General features: G+C 38.2%; 1 protein-coding gene across 2 annotated transcripts in view; it reads left to right on the top strand.

The window, feature by feature from the left end:
- The first annotated feature begins 2,470 nt into the window (after positions 1-2,470).
- The window catches only part of LOC115210787 (tetratricopeptide repeat protein 27), a 59,913-nt gene continuing 45,716 nt past the window's right edge, over positions 2,471-16,667 (top strand). For both annotated transcript variants that reach the window (XM_029779517.2, XM_036502402.1), the window contains exon 1: positions 2,471-2,636. In XM_029779517.2, coding sequence (XP_029635377.1) covers positions 2,564-2,636 — 73 coding nt within the window. In that variant the 5' untranslated portion in view covers positions 2,471-2,563. The remainder of the gene's footprint in view (positions 2,637-16,667) is intronic.

The following is a 16,667-nucleotide window of genomic DNA, read 5'->3' as shown; positions in this document are numbered from 1 at the left end:
GGACTGAACCCAGAACCATGTGCTTTGTAAGCAAGCTACTTACCAAACAGTCACTCGTGCGCCTAAAAAGCTATGTGGCCAGTATGGGGCTCGAACCCATGACATTCGCGGTTATTAGCACGACTTGTTCTTATTTTTTAAAACCTGGTACTTATTTTACCGGGTTCTTTTGCCGAACTACTAAGTTACAGGGCTGTAAACAAACCAACACAGGTGTTCAAGCGGTGATGGCAAGCACAAAGGCAAAGACATACACATACCGTAAATCCTCGAGTATAATCCGCATTTTCCCAAAATTTAAAGGTCAAAATCCCTAGTGCACGTACTATATACGAGGTTAAAAATGAAAAATATTTTCTAAGCAATGTCCGAGTCTCTATTTGCTGTCCGGCAATGTTTATTCAGGCGCATTTTGTGATGTCGGCCGCGAAAATACCTTAAGCTAAGCCTGAAAGCAATGAAGTCATAAAAGGATCATCCATAACTTGCAATAAGCAACATTTATTAAACGTTATTACTGTTATTGCTTTATTTTCTGCAAACAAAATGCACAAAAAGGCTACATGTTTGCATTATATTATATATACAATAACAATAAAGGACGTTACTGTATACATTTTTACAAACCAAGGACGTTATATAGACCTCCTTGGTTCAAGTTAGAGAAAGGGTGCGTATTATACACAAGGTTTAGGTTTTTTCAGAGGTACAGCCCACTAAAAATCCCCTGCGTATTATACTCAAGAGCGGACTATACTCGAAGATTTACGGTATACAATACCCGACAGACTTCTTTTGGCTTCTAACAAATCCACATGCGGTTGAATGAATTCGAAAGCACGTGGTTTCAAAGCGAGTTTCTTAACTACAAAAACTTGTGTAAACATACATACATACATGCATGCATGCATACATACATACATACATACATACATACATACATACATACATACATATATACATACATACATACATACATACATACATACATACATAAAAACTGTAAAAATCTGTAAAAGCCGGTAAAACTCTTCAGAAGTTTATCATTTAAATATATATGAGCATGTCTAGACATTCAAGTATGTGCATGAGAAGACATACATAATACTAAACATACAAATCTGCACATTATATACAAAATATTCTGTTGTTCATGTTCAAATTCCAATGAAACCGGTTCTTTCTATATTGGCAAGAAATCTTGAAATAAAACTGAATCATGACATACATACATAGGTACATACCGAGGAGTGGGTCACAATGAGTAATATTTACTTAATTTTTTTTAACTTTGAGAAAAATGTTTTTTTATAAGTGTTCATTATCTAACAAAAACTGCATCAGTTAAACAAATTACCTTCTTTAGATGCATTAGAAACACTATAACATATTTAGAACACTACTTCAGAAAATTTTCTTCGTTCTCTTTGAGCATACAAAAGACAAATTTAGCTGGGGCAAAATGGGTAAGACAAATTAAGGTAAATTTACTCCTTCAATTCTCCAGAATTGCATTTGAGAAAAAAAAGACTCAAACACATCAATATCCATCCGTAGACATCAGAAAGATTAGGAATGCAGCAAAAATTTAAAATATATGGAGCAAGTGAAAGAGGATCGTGGGAAAATAACACATGATATGAAATTAACGAAACTCGACATAGAATAATTTCTATAGCTTCTTCGCGATCTATCGGAGTGGCCGTCTTTCTGATATATCATCGTACCATGCAGAAGAAATTAAGAAAAGAATTATAGCGATTAGTCATTACTCATTTTGCCCCGTTATTATTATTCTTATTTTTATTTTTTATATTTTTGGAAATTAATAATTATCAGATTAAACGTTAGAGTGGCGTAAAACTTTGACTTGGAATCCAGCAGAGAAAAGAATATTGATTGTTTGTTGAACACCAATAATTATCCAAATATTTTATTAGCAACCTCAATTACAATCCGTTAAAAGTTCAGGAAAAAATTTCTTGAAAAAAATGCGTCACCTGATTGTTTCAAACTCTCTCAGGTAAAAAGAAAATAACGAGAAATCAACAATTACTCATTTTGCCCCCCCCCCATTATATATATATATATATATACATACATGCATACATACATACATACATACATACATACATACATACATACATACATACATACATACATGCATACATGCATGCATACATACATACATACATACATACATACATACATACATACATACATACATACATACATTCATGCATACATACATACATACATACATACGTACGTAGGTACGTAGGTACGTGCGTGCGTACATACATACATACGCTCTCTCTCTTCCTTTCTCTTTCACTCTCTCATACTCTCGCGCACACACACACGCACACGTATATGTACATATATCTCTATTCACACACACACACAAAACCACTTCATTCTAACCCAGATTATCCGGATTGCTTCTTTCATTCATTTATTTACGGCGGGGACTATTTCTCACGCAACACCGTCACCCAATTACCGAGTTTTCCATTTCATTCTTTCCTTCTTCAAATCACGTTTCTCTCCTGGCGCGGCAGATATGGCGAATGAATTAGACTGTTCCAGTCTAGAACTTTCCATTTTACAGGGTTTTACTCACCATGACTGTTGTGGTAAATATACATTAACATCTCTCTGTCTATTTTAAACACTTTCAGGAGTTCAATTAACCTTTTTTATTACAATATATAAATATTAATTAATATACATACACATATGTGTGTCTAAATATTATATTTTTAATTAGTTTTCATTCAGCTCCATATGACGAGATTTTGTGGGCTTTTAGGACGAACCCAGCTCATCAGATTTCCAGTTATCATTCCTACGAGCCCACGAAACTTTAAACAGTAGTCCCAGTACGCGCACTCGCGTTAGCTAGTCATGACTAGTCGATCCTTACTCTGTGTTTAAAAATTATTTACTTTGTGTTTTTGTGTTTTATTTACTTCGTTTAATAATAATTATTTACTTTGTATAAAATTTTTTATTTATTTTGTGTTTTATTTACTTTGCTAGGCAGTCGTAGGATCGACTAGTCACGACTAGCTATCGCGGATGCGCGCATCGGGACCACGGTTCCCAAGTAGTATCCTTTAAATCATATGGAGCTGAGTCAAACTGTTATTAAAGATTCTATATATCTCCCACCTAATACACTAAAAACCACTTTCTTTCATTTGCCTCCTCGTATTCTAATACATTATACACGATCTTTTATTTTCTTCATGTTCTGCATTATTTTTCTAAATGTGCGTACGTCGCACATATTTGACTCTGCGACCATTCCTTATGGTTTAAAGATTTCGGGTTATTGAAGTAAATCCTTAAGATTTCAACGCCAGACCTTTAAGCACATGTCCGAATAAATTAGAAATAGATTGTTATTGTTTGTTCCAATTTCTCATAACCAAATTGATTGATTTAATTAATTTACGAAGATTATTTTAATTCCTAACTTGTAGATATAAAAGATTTAATATTTCGGAAAATCTATCACTGTTTTAAAATTTTTATTCTGGATTTTTCTTTATATAGTCACTTATTCTGATAATTAAAAATAAATCTTGTCAATTAATAATTCATTACTAACGATTCAATGTTGGAAAATATAACATGTTCTTCTAGTCGTAGATTCGCCGGCAACCGGCTAGAATTATCGGTTTTTCTTATGGTACCGGTAATTACTATCATATGGCGTCATAAGCTTTGGGAAGAAGTCATGTACGTCGCATTGTCTCTATCTTCTCATATATTATTCTTAAATCTTATGCTGAATTCCAAAATAAATTAATAGGATTTAGAATCCATGCCATGTGTTCCTTCCTATCTTTGACACTCGATATTATAATGTTAACATGCGACTTTAGCACAAGATGACTAATATGTAGAAATATACACCAATATACCGTTGGTGGTTGTTGTGTCGGCTGGGAGTGGATTGAAAAACGAAACCACTGTGCCTCTGTTCTGAGTTCAAATCTTGTAGCTGACGTTATATTGGAGTGAATCCAGTTAACTCTACTATTCCCGGCAGACTTTCGGAATAGCTGTTCCACGTAAGTTGGAATTTTTCCGTTTTGGTTGGATTTTTCCAAATTTTAGTATCATACATTTCAAATCAGTGGAGCAGGTGGTTAAATAAAATTTTAATCCATGTTTTTTTAAACGCGTCCCCCTCCCCACTACCGTCTCCGTGTACCTTCGGAACAGCAGTCTCCACTAAGATGATTAAATAATTTTTTCCCTTTTCGCTGTTTTCGTCATTTGGAAAAACCCCGGCCAATACGGAAAAATTACAACGGATGTGGTACAGCTTTTCCGAAAATCCGCCCTCTTCCTCCATAAAATTTATAGCTATCCACGCTATTATATTACTTATGGCCTTGTCCTTTATAGGCAAGTTGCCTGGAAGCAGAGAACACGCTGGGGCTTTCAGTTCCTGGGTCAAACCAGATCACTTTCGTTGCTAATGCCTTTCACAAAGTGATTTATTCTCCCTCTTTTAACAGCATAAGACCATGCACCAAGACAAAAGACCGATTTTTACCCATTTGTTGACAAAAGTAAACAATAGAACCATTGGAAAGTGCATGAACGCTACAACCTCTTATTTTCCCTGTTCGCGAATGAAACTTCCCATTTGTGTATTTATATAAATTTGAGAACGGTGTTATGCATCCTTATTGACGAAAAGGGTGGGAGACATCTTCGACACCTCTACCGTCTCCTTACCCTGATGTCACATGATAGATGTAAACGTGTGTCACTGTCATGCAGCCGTCTCCTTAGTTTCCAATCCTCCATGAAAAACATGTCTGCTTGGGAAACTGATGAGGACTAGTGGCAAGAAAAAGCAGCCTTAAAAAATTTGCCTCAACAAACCCATACAAGCATGCAGGGCCAACCCTAGGTTTGCTGGTGCCTCGGGCTAGCTGAACTTTGGTGTGTACAAGCTGATGGTCATGGAAATTTCCTTGGCGCCCTGGGTGACTGCCCGAGTTGCTGGTTCCTTGAGCCGGCCCTGCAAGCATGGAAAAGTAGACATTAGAACGACAATGAACCGAGGTTTCCAAAGTCATAATTATATTTGATTAATTAATAATTAAGCTTTGGTCCAATAAATTGTTGGTTCACATCCTGTGGTAGTTAATAAAATATGTGCAGTTTGATTTTAAAATATTCTCTTGCCTCTACTTTCAAAATTCTGTGGCTTTGGAAGTGAAATTACTACCACTAGTGCTGTCCATTTGCTGAAAACTGGGTCCTTTGAAACTTTTATAGCCACTTTCCATGCTGGCATGGGTTGGGTGAGTCTTGGCTGTTCTGCTAGACCAATTGCATAAATTGCTCAACCCCCCCCCCCCCCCCACACACACACCTATTTTGCTTGTCACGGTGTGTAGCTTTATGATTAGGGTGTGTCTCTTATGATTTGTACAGTTGTGATTTCAATTGCCTGACAAGCTCATACTCTTGAGCAAAACACTTCAGTCAACCTAACCCCATTCTGCTCAGCTATAAATAAGTTTCATCAATAGCTAGGAACCTCAATCACTTACACACCATGAAAACTGGGTTGAGCTTATAAATCCTCAAGGCTCATGATAGCCCTTCATTATTACATTTTTTAGCACTTGGTTTCTTTCACTTGTTTCATTTATTTGACTGTAGCCATGCTGGAGCACCTCCTTTAGTCAAAGAAATTAACTGCTGGACTTATTCTTTGTAAGCCTAGTACTTATTCTGTCGGCCTCTTTTGCTGAACTGCTAAGTTACAAGGGACATTAACACACCAACATCGGTTGTCAAGTGGTCATACGGGGACAAACACAGACACACAAATATATATATATGAAATTTACAGAAAAGCAAAAGATGAAGACAGGTGTATGAACAACAAGCAGATGTATTAGTTTGATGCTCGGGAAAGTGAGAAAGTCTTTTACGTTTCGAGCCTATGCTCTTCAACAGAAAGGAACATGAGGAAATAAACAGAGAGGGGAATTAAAAAAACTTGTGGATTTAGTGGTCAAGCATGGAGACTGATTGGGGAAAAATGGTTTTATATATATATATCATCATCATCATCCTGTGCAGGTGGCACATAAAAAGCACCATTTGAGCATGGCCATTGCCAGTACCGCCTGACTAGCCCTCATGCTGGTGGCACGTAAAAGCACCCTCTCTCGGAGTGGTTGGCATTAGGAAGGGCATCCAGCTGTAGAAACTCTACCAGATCAGATTCGAGTCTGGTGCAGCCATCTGGTTCACCAGACCTCAGTCAAATCGTCCAACCCATGCTAGCATGGAAAACGATGATGATGGTGTATATATATATATATAGTTGAGATTTAGTTGAATTAGGTACTTAAGTTGAAGCACCAAGTCAGTCCGGTATTACCTGCACAGCTCGAAGTAAGGTGAATAAAATCAGAGAATAAGCAACAGGATATCAAGAAGTGATGCAGTACGACCGTTTCAAGTGGCTCCATTTAATTGAACAGTGCAATCATTACATCAATTTGAATACAGAGCCATCATCAGCTGCACAAATAAACAGAATTTTAATCAGTTGGACACATTAATATGATTTTCCTCAAATACTTTAACAGAACAAATTGGAAGAAATCCATGTTGTCGCTATTGTAGCTAAGAATAGACTACACTTCCAAGAAAGGCATGAAGGCGGCGAGCTGGCAGAAATGTTAGCACACCGGGCAAAATGCTTACCAGTATTTCGTCTGCCGCTACGTTCTGAGTTCAAATTCCACCGAGGTTGACTTTGCCTTTCATCCTTTCAGAGTCGATAGATTAAGTACCAGTTATGCACTGGGGTCGACATAATCGACTTAATCCGTTTGTCTGTCCTTGTTTGTCCTGTCTGTGTGTAGCCCCTTGTGGGCAGTAAAGAAATAAGAAAGGCATGAAGCCCACTGGGGTTCATAGCTTGTAAAGGGTTGTGGTTCATTTCTAATTTATTTGTCTCTTTATCAACTACTAAATCTTAGACTAGAGAGGACTGTGTCTGTTTGGAATGAAGGGCAAGAGTGATTTGACAGCTCATGGCTAGGTATGGTCATAAATATTGTCAAGATATTAGGAGCAGTCCATTGGATATAGAGCAACTGTCTATAAAAGGAGGCTGGATTGGGAAAGACCCTAAATCATGGTGTTAATTAAAGGAGCAAGATGCTAATAGAACCTATAATGTTAATACCTCGGAGTTACAGTCTACATTGTACATATTAGAGGTGTTAGTACTATTGTTTCTAATTCCTACATCATCATTAATATTATTCTATTTATTTTCCTTTGTATGGTGTTCTACCCTACTGATCATATTATGTATGTTTGTAATGGTTTTTATGTAAGTAAGTCTCCTAATTATATACCCATAAAAACTATATAATCATATAATTGTAACATTGTATAACTGTAACATTGCAATTTATAAAATCTCTTCGGTCTGAATACCTCTAACTGCCCTTACTACACCCATACCTACTACCTCCTCTTTTCGAGTTACCTTTATCTCTTCCCTACCTCAAATTTCAATACCCTATCTCTTAAAATGTAGGTTATATATATTTCTTATTTCTATAAATTCTTATTGCTTTCTTATTTTGATCTCCTTACCTATTAACCTCTGATCTCTTATAAATTGTTACTGTTCTTAAATAGAGATTTTCAGATATTTAGGTGTATGCAAGATGGTTATACTATATCCATATAAATATATAAATATTATATATATATATATATATATATATATATATATATATGCAGGTATGTGCATAACCTATTAACCTCTTTTCCCTTATAAATTGTTATCATTCTTGTTTGTAAACAGATACTTTTTAGTTACATAAGTCTATGCAAGATGGTTATATTATATGCATATAAACGTATAAATATTTGTGTATGTGTGCGCAGATAAATATGTGTGTGTATCTGTACGCATCTTTATTTTTTTCTGATTCTTGGCTTATAATTAATATATAGATAGAATGTTTATCTTTCCAGTTATTCCATAAGTAAGTGCCCAGAGCAGTCTTTATAGAAACCACCTAATTTGTAAATAATTAAATACATGAATGAATATTAACTGATTCTATGTAATCTTTCTTTTTTAATTCCAAGATATTAGATGGTTCAGCTTGTTTATATTTCTGCTATATTATCATCATCATCGTTTAACGTCCAATTTCCATGCTGGCATGAGTTGGACAGTTTGACTGAGGACTGACAAGCCTGGAAGCTGCACCAGGCTCCAGTCTGATCTGGCAGTGTTTCTACAGCTGGATGCCCTTCCTAACACCAACCACTCCATGAGTGTAGTGGGTGCTTTTTACATGCCACTGGCACAGGTGCCAGGCAAGGCTGGCAATGGCCACGATCAGGTGGTGCTTTTTATGTGCCACCAGAACGGAAGCCAGTCATGGCGGCACTGGCATCACAAAAAATAACACTAAAATTAGGTCAGTGACATTGACTACAAATTTAAAGCAATATAAAGACTGGAGCTCTGACAATGAAAGTAGAGGGTGAATTTATTTTTCTTTGAAGCAAAGTTGAAAGAAGTGGGTTATAGTTAAATGAAAAGTTAAAGGAATGGCTTTTGGAAAGTCAGATGTAATGAGCTACAGAAAATTATGAAGGATAAAGGAGTGTCACAAGCAACAAAGGAGAGATTGTTTAAATCAGTGCTGCATTTAATAAAGATACAGTTACAGGTGGGGTTGTGTGGTAACAAAAAGTTTTCTCTCCAACTTGTTTTAATGTCAGTCCCAGCAAGGCCACAATTAATAACTGAAAGATTAAAAAAAAAATAAAGACGCAGACAAGGAGTCTATACAAGTATATACACAACTAGCAGTATTGCCCGGCGTTGCTCGGGTTTGTTTCGACCCTTTAGAATTGGAATCTTTGAAAAGTAAAAATTTTGCATTATGCAACTTGTTATTCTCTTTAAGTGAACATTTTTCTGATTGAAATACACCGAAAAATGGTAACACAGCAGTCAAAAAATCATAAAAAATAGGGATTTTCAGAGATAAAAAGGCACCTTTTTGATGTAAATAATTTTTGGTGTTAACATGGTCTGATTTGAATTTTTTCTTCTACGGAATGAAGAGCAAGCCTTCTTCTATCATACTCTCAATTTTGGTCAACTTGCACCGCAGTGTCTTGGAGGAGATAGTGTTAGTTGAAGGCTAAACCTGTCATACACAGACAACTTCAGCTTTATATACAGAGAGAATATTCATAAACAATAGTTGAATGAAACCAACCACATGATTCCAGGTTCAGTCCTACTACATGGCACTTTGGGCAAGTGTCTTCTATGATAGCCTCAGGTCAACCAAGACCTTGTGAGTGAATTTCGTAGTTGGAAACTGAGAGAAGCCTGTTGTGTGTGTCTGTTCCTGTCTTTGACTTTGTGTAATAGTTGTAAATGAGTGCCACCATCATGTCAGCAGTGTCCCTTGTTTCCAGTTTTCTGAAGAAATATGTCTGGTTATGACAGCGGTTTTCAATCGGGGTCATATGACCCTTGAGGGCAGGGATGGATCAAGACCCATAGACGCCCTAAGTACTGAAAAGATTTTAGTGCCCCTATTTATGTAATGCAGCATAGGAGTGGGTGTGTGGTAAATAGCTTGCTTACGAACCACATGGTTTTGGGTTCAGTCCCACTGCATGGCACCTTGGGCAAGTGTCTTTAACTATTGCCTCGGGCCGACCAAAGCCTTGTGAGTGGATTTGGGAGACGGAAACTGAAAGAAGCCCGTCGATATATATGTGTGTGTCTGTGTTTGTCCCCCTAACATCGCTTGACAACTGATGCTGGTGTGTTTACGTACCTGTAACTTAGCAGTTTGGCAAAAGAGACCGATAGAATAAGTACTAGGCTTACAAAGAATAAGTCCTGGGGTTGATTTGCTCGGCTAAAGGCGGTGCTCCAGCATGGCCACAGTCACATGACTGAAACAAGTAAAAGAGTAATGAGTCATAAAATAATTTTTTTACTTCTCAAAATTAAACAAAACTAACAGTAAGATGGAAAATAAAATTTATTTTTGTAGACTTCCATTTGCATTCTATGCCTTGACCCGAGCATAGAACAGGGCTCGTCTCTTTGAGCTGGGAAATCAATGGAATGCCTGGTGTGTGTCTTGTTGTAGCTACCCACTTTTATTCTTTTGACTGTAGCCATGCTGGAGCAGTACCTTTAGTCAAACAAATTAACCCTGGGACTTATCCTTTGTAAGCTTTTGGTCTCATTTTGCCAAACCACTAAGTTACGGGGACGTAAACACACCAACATCAGTTGTCAAGCAATGGTGGGTGGGAGACAGACACACAAACACACATATATATATGACTTTTTCTTCTTCCAGTTTCCGTCTACCAAATCGACTCACAAGGCTTTGGTCAGCCTGAGGCTATAGTAGAAGACACATGCCCAAAGTGTCACACAGGGGGACTGAACCCAGAACCATGTGGTTGGTTAGTAAGCTACTTACCACACAGCCACTCCTGCCCCTCCTAAAAAGAAAATGAGAAATAGGTCTGGGTGTATGTATATATGTATGTTCTTGATGAGATCTTCACTATGACACAATGAACACTTCGAAATTATATTTCCTCTCATATAAACCATTTTGAATATTATTTTAGCAAGTTTAAAGAGATTTCTTTTTTACCATCAACCATTTACCATTTCTTTTGTGCCCACCTTTACTTTGATACCCTAAGCACATGCTTATTTTGCTTAATGGTTAACCCCTTAATGGATCAATTATTCTGACATGGCGTTTCATTTATGAGCATATTTTTTAATTTCCTTTTTTAATTATATATACTGTGTTAATTACAAAAACGTTTTTTTTATCTTGTTTCCTTTATTTCTTATTATAGAAATTAAAATGTACTTTTACTCATTTGGATTTAAACGAGTTAACTTGGACATTGAAAAAATACATACAACTTAACTATCTTCGATTTTTTTATAAGATGTATTGCTTTTAAATCAAAAGAAAATTTTTTTAAAAATGAGATAGACAGTTTATTTAGAATGATGATTTTTAAAACAAGGAGTTACACACAAAGTTATCTTGCAGACATCACACATGTATCTGCTTTCTCTTCGAATCGGACGAGCAATTGATTCCGTGCCATGCACATGCATCTATCTTATTATCTTTTTTGTCATCTTCTGAAAAATTGTCAGAGTCTGAACTACACATGTCTAATTCATCCCCAATCGAAGGAGAGGAGCTTTCTCCGTCCGGGTTGCGGATCCGTGGAACAAGCTGCCAGACGAGATGGTGAAGATGCCGACGACCGCTTTGTTCAAAGCCTCCCTTGACCTCAAGTGGCCTGAACTCTTTACATGAACATCACCCTGTACTTAACTCCATGTCCCCCTACATGGCCTTGCTATTTGCTTTTGAGCCAAATTAACTAACTAACTAACTAACAGAGCTTTCCAGATCGTGAAATGAAAAATCGCTTTCGTTATCACTGAATATATCTAAATTTTCATTCATTTTGAGAAAAACAAATGCGTAAATAAATAATAGAGAATCAAAACGAGACAGTTCTAAAATGACTTCAACCTCCTCCTGAATCTGAGTATGCACTGAAGTAAAAGTTCAAAATTCAGAAGCATAAATTCTTTGGAATGGTGCCAGAATATGTGCTGCCAGGTGTATGACAATGCGAGTAAATTCGTGATTACTCAAAAATGAAATGACACAAAACAAACTCATTTGAGTGCTAAAATTAAAAGTTAAAAAGATACATTTGCGATGCATGAGTAAACTCGGGATAATCCATTAAGGGGTTAATCCAGTGCTGCTTGAGGGTCCATATAAGATTTTGCTGTTAAAATTCATGTGCAATAAACTGGTTTCATTTCATCAATACCCAGAATATTTGAACTGTTTCGTATACAATTCCTAATAGTATCTACTTATAGAAATATCATAGGATTTCTTAAATATTGAATCAAAATCAAAATCGATCAACATCAATGGAAATTGTAGCTGTGATACCAGTGCCGGTGGCATGTAAGAGAACCATCCGAACGTGGCCGTTGCCAGTGCCGCCCTGACTGGCCTCCGTGCCGGTGGCACGTAAAAAGCACCCACTACACTCTCGGAGTGCTTGGCATTAGGAAGGGCATCCAGCTGTAGAAACACTGCCAGATCAGACTGGGCCTGGTGCAGCCTTCTGGCTTCCCAGACCCCAGTTGAACTGTCCAAACCATGCTAGCATGGAAAGCGGACGTTAAACGATGATGATGAATGACTACAAGGGTACCCGAGGAAAATAGAAATCAAAGGGGTCTGTAGATAATAAACCAGTAGGAACCACTGGATTATGGGGAAATTTTACCTTGCTTGGAAACAGGTGGGGGTTGGCAACAGGAAGAGCATCCAGCCATAGAAAATCTACCTCAGCTTCTTCCGTCTGATCCATGCAAGCATGGGAAAATGCCATTGATAATGATTTAGAGGCAGGTACCAGTTTACCTGTATGACAAGTTACACCTGCATGACTTCTATTTGAATGGTACTGAGATGTTGTTGTTGTTGTTTGTTCCTTCTCAAGCCATGCCTGGCTAATAAGGGCCGGTTTCCCGGTTTCATTGGCGTATAGGTTCCCCACCTGGACAGGACGCCTGTCCGTCGCAGGCGAGCTGCTAGATGTAGGAGGAAAGAGTGAGAGAAAGTTATGGCGAAAGAGTCAGCAGAAGTTCACCATTACCTTCTGCCAGAGCCGCGTGGAGCTTATGTGTTTCACTCATAAACACACATCGCCTGGTCTGAGATTCGAACCTGCGATCCTTCGACCATGAGTCCGCTGCTCTAACCACTGGGCCATGTGCCTCCACGGTGCTGAGATGAAGGACTTCAAATTAGATACTAGTCACTCAGTCCTGTTGGTAGGGTAGGAGCCTCGTGTCAGTTAAGAGAGAGGTGGTACATTGTAACGCTGTCAAGAAGAAGGGCTTGAAACAGTGTACATTCTCTCTTGGTGACCCCCCGTGAAACTTAAAAGGCATCTGGTATGCAGAATTTTTGATTTGCAGCACTTGCAGAAGCAAGTTAGTTGCAAGTCTGTCTCTCGGATGTAGAAACTGGAAAATTAGCCAACTTCTGCTTTTGAAGTGCTGTGTTGAAGATTATTGGGAGTCTCCTCAGCAGATCAATACTGTAGCAAGTGAACTCTGATACTGCTTTGGAATCATTGATTGCCAAAGATGAAAATTCTTTGGTCTTTTATGGGGGGACTAAGGGTATGGAAAAGAGCATTCCATGTGTGGTAGTGGTAGTAGTGGTAGTGGTGGTGGTGGTGGTGGTAGTAGTAGTAGTAGTAGGGGCTGATGGTTTGAGAGAAAAAGAATAACCACGCATGAGATGGATAGATAGTGACGGAGGTGGGCGAGATGACATCCCTGTAGCTGCACAAAACCTGTAAGAAATAGGTGAAACTGAAGACAGCATATACCTTTTACTTGTTTTAGTCACTGGACTGCGACCATGCTGGGGCACCACCTTGAAAGGTTTTAGACAAACAAATTGACCCCAGTACTTAAGTTTTTTTTTTTAAGTCTGGTATTTATTTTATCTGTCTCTTTTGCTGAGCTATTAAGTTACAGGGATGTAAACAAACTCCAGTTGTCCAGCAGTGTGGGGGAAACACGCACACACACAAAAGCTTCCATACAGTTTCCACATACCAAATTTATTCACAAGGCATTGGTTGGCCTGAGGCTATAGTAGAAGACATTTCTCCAAGGTGCTACACGGTGGGACTGAACTCAAAACCACATGGTTGGGAAATCTCCACGAGTTTGTATTTGTTTCTGTCATTGAACAGTGGTCATGCTGGAGCATTGCCTTATAGGATTATTTAAACAAATCAATCCCAGTACTTAGTTTTTTTTAGCATATTGTGTATTTTGTTGATCTCTTATGCTGAACTGTTAGTTTGAGGATACGTAAACCCACCAATTCTGGTTGTCAGGCATTGGAGAGACAAACACATGTACAGGACATTAAAATAAAAATGTATTAGGGTTGATTTATTTGACTAAAAAATTCTTCAAGGCACCCCCCCCCCCAGGATGGCTGCCATCTAATGATTGAAACAAGTAAAAGATAGATTTTTTTTTTTTTAAATGCTCTTTTCTTTCCTTATGAATCCTTTCGAGTTGATAGGTGAAGGAGTGCAAGGTAACAGGTGTTGCTGGGAATAACAAAAACAAATCTAAAAACCTTGTATTCAGTGACATAACGGGGCTAAACTGAATAATCAATACTCTTGGTGGGAAAAAAAAATGTAAAAGGAAAAAACAAAAGACAGCCCCCCCCCCTCTGTTTACACCGAATCACCATTCACTGCAGTTGTAAGATAATGCGTAATAAAACCTGTCTGTCTGTCTGTCAGCTTCGGTAATGTAGTCATTTGCCGGCTTCTTTGATGTGTGTGTAATTACAGCAACTGACAGCAGCTTTTGTTCTCTCACCAGCAATCGTTACTCCTGCAGCTACATGTAGCACACACACACCCACAACACACACCTACATTCATATATACATACATGCGCACACCTATATACATACATACACATGCAATATGTAGTTCATTTTCTAAACAGCTTAGAGTAAGGAGATGTCTGTTGATGGTTATGCTGTTAATGTGTTGTTGGCAAGTGTTGTTGTTTAGCCCAGGTCTGTTCCGGCCAAATGGACTTAGGAACAAAGACATTCAAGCCATGACCATCACATCTTTTTTTTTTTTTTCCAGATATAGTTCACCTAGGAATAAATTATCTAATGTATTATTCTTCCTTTTAGTGAGATGGTAGACTGTGATTTTAGTATGGTTTGGCTATTGTTTCTAGCATGTTGTGTGGTTACATAGGTACTCTCCTTGAGTAATTAAAACTTAATTTGTTTAAGATATGGGCAGCATATGTGTATCATATTCATTGTCATATATATGTATGTATATATATATATATATATATTTATGTGTGTGCGTATATGTTTATGTGTCTGTGTTTGTTCCCCCAACATCGCTTGACAACTGATGCTGGTGTGTTTACGTCCCCATAACTTAGCAGTTTGGCAAAAGAGACCGATAGAATAAGTACTAGACTTACATCCACTTTTCCATATGTTCACGGGTCAGACAAGATTTTCTGTAAGCCTCATGCCGTTCCTGTTGCTCTCACCTATTTCAAAGCAATGTAATATTTTTCACAGAAGACAGGAAAACAAACAGCATGCTTTCTTATAACCATCACATGATGTCAAGATAGCACGCACGCACACACACACACTGTTTTGCACATCAACCCATGAAACAGCTGGATTTAATGTTGCTGACATTGGCTAAGTAATATCCATGCAGAGATGCACACATTTTCACACTGTGGAGGCACATGGCCTAGTGATTAGAGCAGCGGACTCACAGTCGAGGGATTGCGGGTTCGAATCTCAGACCGGGCGATGTGTGTGTTTATGAGCTCCACGCAGTTGAGGGATCATGGGTTCGAATCTCAGACCAGGCGATGTGTGTGTTTATGAGCTCCACGTGGTCGAAGGATCACAGGTTCGAATCTCAGACCGGGCGATGTGTGTGTTTATAAGTTCCACGAGGCTCCGGCAGAAGGTAATGGCAAACTTCTGCTGACTCTTTCGCCACAACTTTCTCTCACTCTTTCCTCCTGCATCTAGCAGCTCACCTGTGACGGACCGGCGTCCCATCCAGGTGGGGAACCTATACACCAAGGAAACCAGGAAACCGGCTCTTATGATTCAGGCATGGCTCGAGAAGGAACATATACACACTATATATTGTAGGCTTCTGTACAGTTTCCATCTACCAAATTTCATTCACAAGGCTTTGATCAACATAAGAGTAGTGATTGAAGACAGTTTCCCAATATAACATGCAGTGAAACCAGACCCAAATGGCTGCTGAGTTGAACTTCTTAACCTTACTGTAACGTCTACAACTATGTATACGTGTATATGTATACACTATATGAGGTGATCTGTACAATGCACTTTTTTAAAAAAATAAATATTTCAAAAATATCCTGTATGTGAACTTGGGCCTCACATAAAGCTAATTTTTGTCCTTCACTTCCATAGGCATATGAGTGACTGTGTGGTAAGTATCTTGCTTACAAACCACATGGTTCTGGATTCAGTCCCACTGTGTGGCACCTTGGGCAAGTGTCTTGTTCTATAGCCTCGGGCCGATCAAAGCCTTGTGAGTGGATTTGGTAGATGGAAACTGAAAGAAGCCCGTCGTATATATGTATATATATATTTATGTGTGTGTGTATATGTTTATGTGTCCGTGCTTGTCTCCCCAACATCGCTTGACAACCGATGCTGGTGTGTTTACATCCTCGTAACTTAGTGGTTCGGCAAAAGAGACCAATAGAATAAGTACTAGGCTTATAAAGAATAAGTCCTGGGGTCGATTTGCTCGACTAAAGGTGGTGCTCCAGCATGGCCACAGTCAAATGACTGAAGAGAGTAGGCTCATTTTAATCCAGATGGTCACATCTACTTAGCCTGACTTCATAATAATATTTAAACATTATTATA

This window comes from Octopus sinensis, linkage group LG4, assembly GCF_006345805.1.
Source record: "Octopus sinensis linkage group LG4, ASM634580v1, whole genome shotgun sequence".
Lineage (NCBI taxonomy): Eukaryota > Metazoa > Mollusca > Cephalopoda > Octopoda > Octopodidae > Octopus > Octopus sinensis.
This window is presented reverse-complemented; position numbering and strand designations above follow the sequence as displayed.